The sequence below is a fragment of the Bison bison genome, unplaced genomic scaffold (assembly GCF_000754665.1).
Source record: "Bison bison bison isolate TAMUID 2011002044 unplaced genomic scaffold, Bison_UMD1.0 scf7180017851244, whole genome shotgun sequence".
Lineage (NCBI taxonomy): Eukaryota > Metazoa > Chordata > Mammalia > Artiodactyla > Bovidae > Bison > Bison bison.
The window spans coordinates 18,872-23,804 of record NW_011481817.1 but is presented as its reverse complement, the minus strand read 5'-3'; the positions used below and the strand labels follow the sequence as shown (position 1 = coordinate 23,804).

General features: G+C 60.1%; 1 protein-coding gene across 1 annotated transcript in view; it reads left to right on the top strand.

The window, feature by feature from the left end:
- Window positions 1-2,499, top strand: part of ZNF524 (zinc finger protein 524) — a 3,342-nt gene extending 843 nt beyond the window's left edge. The window contains exon 2 of the mRNA XM_010850286.1: window positions 1,433-2,499. Within this exon, the coding sequence (XP_010848588.1) occupies window positions 1,472-2,269 (798 nt within the window). The 5' untranslated portion in view covers window positions 1,433-1,471 and the 3' untranslated portion in view covers window positions 2,270-2,499. The remainder of the gene's footprint in view (window positions 1-1,432) is intronic.
- Window positions 2,500-4,933: the final 2,434 nt, after the last annotated feature.

The following is a 4,933-nucleotide window of genomic DNA, read 5'->3' as shown; positions in this document are numbered from 1 at the left end:
GGAGGAGGGCGAGGGTCTAGGCCCTGTTCCAGAGACCCGGGTTCTGGCCTAGGCACCCGCAACAGAGGGAGCCGTGTGGTCACGGAGAAGTGGCTGCCCTTCTGTGGGTCTCACTCTGGGTGCCTGCTCTAATGGGGTGCACCTGTGTCTCTCGCCCTGCACTTTAGTACACTCTAGTTCCCTGGTCCCAGGCCCTGGTGGTGTTGCTGATGGTAGATCGTTTGGTGCTTATTACAACCGGCAACCCTGCTATGTCCATTTTACAGAGGTGGGAACTTGCTCGGAGAGGCAAGGCCGCTTGCTAGTTAGCAGAGCTGGATTCAAACGCAGGGCTAAGGGACCTCATGAGGTCCCTTGGGCCCGTTTCTTATTACTCCCTGAGACACCGGGGTCTCTGAGAACAAGTCCTGACCCGGCCGCTTACCAGTGGAGGGAGTTGCAACTTGTGCCTTCGTTTTCCAAATTTGCAAAAAGGAGGTGATACACCTTTATTCAGAGGGTTGGTGTAAAGCTTAGTTACAAGCCATGATAAGAGCTAATATCTCCTAAGGACCTCTGTGTATGAAAGTGTTAGTCGCTCAGTCGTGTCCTACTCTTGTGACCCCATGGACTGTAGCCCGTCAGGCTCCTGGGTCCATGGGATTCTACAGGCAAGAATACTGGAGTGGGTTGCCATTCCCTTCTCCAGGAGATCTTCCTTACCCAGGGATGGAGCTCGGTTCCTCTGCATTGCAGGCTGATTCTTTACTGTCTGAGCCACCAGGGAAGCCCCCTGCGTACTGAACACTTTACATATATTATCCTCATGGCACGTCTGTGCAAGTAGGTGGAAATACCCTGTTTTGGAAAGGCTTAGCTGGGGCTCAAAGAGGTGAGCGCCTTGCCCAAGGCCACCACACAGAGAGTGACAAGCTCAGGAATCTGAGCTCCAGAGCTCTGATCAAACCTCTGGCTCCAGAGCCCAGGGTCTTAACAGCTCTGACATACATCCTCATCCACAACTCAGGAACAGACAAGTCCCTTTCTTTTTTCTTCCAGTCCTGACACCCCGCCCCCCTTCTCTCACCTCGTCAGGAAGAGAGAGAAAACATTTCTGAGGCCTCGCTGGCTCTTCTCTGTTCTGAGGCTCAAATACTGGCCTGCACCCTCAGTTGGACTCTGTCCCCCCAGGAGGAGTTTTCTTTATTTTTGCTGGTTGACCCTGAATGTCTAGGAGGAGTCAGGGAGGTCTGGGAGACGGCTGTGGGGCTCAGGTGTTTAGCGACTGGTACAGAATTATCCTGCTATTTTACCCACTAGCTTGGCTTTAATTGCGCGTCCAAGCGGATGTCAGCCATGCCCTGGTCGCCGGACTGGAACCCAGGAAGTTGTCTGGGGTACTAGGGCTAGTCCAGACCACCCTGCATTGACGGCTGCCCCTCTCTTCTCTTAGCCCGGCTCCAGTGCCCAGACCCAAGTCCCCCACTGCTCAATGGACACCCCCAGCCCAGACCCGTGGCCTTCGCCTTTGCCTGAGGAAGAAGAGAAACCTCTGGCCTTACCGCCTCCTGTTCCCCGGGGCCGCCGAGGCCGAAGTCTTGGGGGGGCCACCTCCTCCCACCGGACGCTCAAGGCCTCCCTCCCGCGCAAGCGGGGTCGCCCTGCTAAGTCAGAGCAGGAGCCCCCCCTGGCACAGGGGGTGAGCGCCCCGGTGGGCAGCGGCGATAGCAGTGACCTCCTGCTGATCGATGATCAGGGTGTGCCCTACACGGTCTCCGAAGGGTCAGTGGCCGGTGGGCCCGAGAGCTCCGGCCCCGGCCCTAAGAAGGCGCCGCACTTCTGCCCGGTGTGCCTTCGGGCCTTCCCCTACCTCTCCGACCTGGAGCGTCACAGCATCTCACACTCAGAGCTGAAGCCGCACGAGTGCAAGGATTGCGGCAAGACCTTCAAGCGGTCCAGCCACCTGCGGCGGCACTGCAACATCCATGCGGGCCTGCGGCCCTTCCGCTGCCCGCTCTGCCCCCGCCGCTTTCGAGAGGCGGGCGAGCTGGCCCACCACCACCGCGTCCACTCCGGCGAGCGCCCCTACCAGTGCCCGGTGTGCCGGCTGCGCTTCATGGAGACCAACACGCTCCGGCGCCACGCCAAACGCAAGCACCCCGAGGCCATGGAGGCACCTCTGTGTCCTCCGGACCCAGAGCCTGAAGCGCAGTGGGACGACGACGGTATCCCGGCCACGGCAGGGGCCGACGACGACGAAGAAGAGCTGGAGGGGAAACAGCTGGCCTGACCCACACCCCCGGCCACCGCTCCCCCGGCCAGGTTTAGAGCTGGGTGTGCCGCGGGCGTGGGGCCTGGGCAGCGAGGCCGGGACACCTTGTCTGGTGGTCTTCCCATTGTGGGAGTGGGCTGAGGGTGCAGACCTCAACTTCTGGATCCTGCTGCCTTCTACCACCCTCCCCCGGACTGACAGGCCTGTGGAGGCAGGGACTGTGGAAATAAATCTCTGCCTACTGCCCACTGGTGTGTGTTCCCTCAGGGTCCCAGGCCTGGCCCCCTTTTCCCTTCCAATGCTCTTCTGCCGCTGCACCACCCCCATGCCACGTGCTTCATTAGCTTGGCGCTAAAGACTGGGTTGGGAGAAGCCTCTGCCGCCGCTCCCATCTCCAGTGGACCCCAAAGCACTCCCTTTAATGTCCACTCAAGTAAAACATAGAACCTTCGGTGCAAACGTGACCCCGAGTCCCCGTTCCCCGCGTCATTCTAACCAGATTCCATTCTAATTATTCACCACTTTGGCCCATCTCTTTGTTCTGGAGCTGTTTGCAGAGACACAACGGAATTAATGGTTACGTGCTGGACTGACCACTCCAGTGTTCTTGCCTGGAGAATGCCAGGGACGGGGGAGCCTGGTGGGCTGCCGTCTATGGGGTCGCACAGAGTCGGACCCGACTGAAGCGACTTAGCAGCAGTAGCAGCAACTAGATAAGGAGTGACCTGGACCTGCAGATGTCAGGACGTTGCGCAGTTAGGTGATGGCTGTGGGCGGGGCCTAGGATAAGGGGACTGAGGACGGGGAGGGGCTTAAGCAAGTGGGCGGGTTGGCGGGCAGAAACAGGGCGTTTAGAGGGAATGGGTGGTTTATCCGACGGGAGGGGCTTCAAGGGGAAACTGCTGGAGAGCAAGGTGTTGGGACAGGTAGGACTTGAACTGTGAGGATGCTGAGCGGTGGATATAACTGCTGTGCAGGCCAAGGGGAGAGAAGAGGGTCCTTAAGAGAGGAGTACCAAAGGAGAGTCCCAGAGGAAAGCAGAGTTTAGGAGGAAGGGCTGGAGAGACTTGGGCTTAGCTGCTTGAAGTGGGGCTGAGTTAGAGGCGAGGCTTAGAGCGAGTATACGAGAGGGGCCGTGTAAAATGTGGTAAAGCTGTGTGGTTCGAAACTTCAGCCTGCGTCAAAATCACCTGAAGGGTGTTTTAAAACGCAGGTCCCTAGGCCCTTCCCCCAGGGTCTGTGATTCAGGGAATCTGGGGTAGGGGGCTGGGAATTTACATTTCTAACGAATTTCCTGTGGCACCGTTGCCGCAGGTATTCAAGCCACACTTTCAGACCCCCTGACTTAGGGAAATGCTTTGGAAGTGCGAAACAATTGAACGTGACAGCGGTGAGAGAGGCGGGGGCTTAAATACTGAGAGCGGAAAAGGCGGGGCTCACGCTCAGGGGCGTGGCTCGGCCCCAGAAGCTCCGAGAGGCGGGGGTTACCAGGGAGAGGTGGGCTTCCAGAGAGTGGGGGCCTTTGAGACTGGGAGTACGGGGCAGACTTCAAGGGCTGGGTCGACGAGGGTGGGTTCTGAGGCGGTGAGCTGGGACTATGCTAAATAAGCTCCGAAAGAGGAGTCGTCGGGGCTGGGGCGGGGCTTAGGCGTTGATTTTGCATAAAGGGCGTGGCTTAACGAGGGGCCCGGGGCGTGTGGGCGGTGCCCTAAGAAGGGGCAGGCGCACTGCTCTCCGCTCGCCCACCGGAAGCAGGGCCGGCTTCCCCCTGTCCCTGCGGCCCCCGAGCCAGCGCGCAGGCGCACTTCCCCTTCCCGGTCTCCGCCGCCGCCTCCCCTTTCCGCTCCTCCACGCCGGCGCCTCGGAGACGGGCGCGATTTCCGCTTCCGGACGGGCGGGCAGGCGGGCGGCGCGGGGCTGCCGGGGAGGGGGAGGGGGTGGCACTTCCGGTCGGGCCCTCGGGTCTCCCCGGAGCGGCGGCGCCTCCTCCGCCTCCTCAGCCTCCTCCCGGCGGAGACCCCGGCGCCGGTGAGTGACGGGGCGCGTGGCCCGGGGGCCCGGGGGCAGCGTGGGCGGGGGGTCCCGCCCTGGCCCGTCTTGGTTCCCAGAGCGTTCCTATCAGTGCTTCTCGCGCCCGGCCCTCGCTGGGGGCCCCCCCATGACTGCTCCCCCAGAAGACTACTCCGGATAGCGCCCCATTACCGCCCCCAGTGCAGGACAGCTACCAGAGCGCTCTCATTCGTGGCGATCCCTCAGCTGCTGCCAGGGCCCCCCACTAAGGCTTTCTCATAGGTTCCCTTTCTACACAGCCCCCCCGTCTTTGCTTCCTGAAGGACAGCCCCCAAAATGCCATCGGCATTGCTCGTCCCCGTGCAGAGCAGCTGTCCGTGAACCCTCCCTTTGGTATTCTTGTAGGTTGCTTCGCAAGAGTGTGGTATTAGTGTTTTATAGCAGACCCCTGTTTTCTCTGTCCACGCACAACAGCCCCCAAAGCTCCTAACCACCCCCCCAACGCCCCTTTCGTTACTGTAAAAATACATTGCATTCTGATCAGCCGCCCCAAATACCTTTTTTCCTTTTCTCCGCCACCCCTCCCCACAATAATCCCCCTTGAGAATATTGCTTTCGATGACCGACACCCTCACTCCCCCTTCCATAAACAGCTCCCCCTAGAGTTGTGCT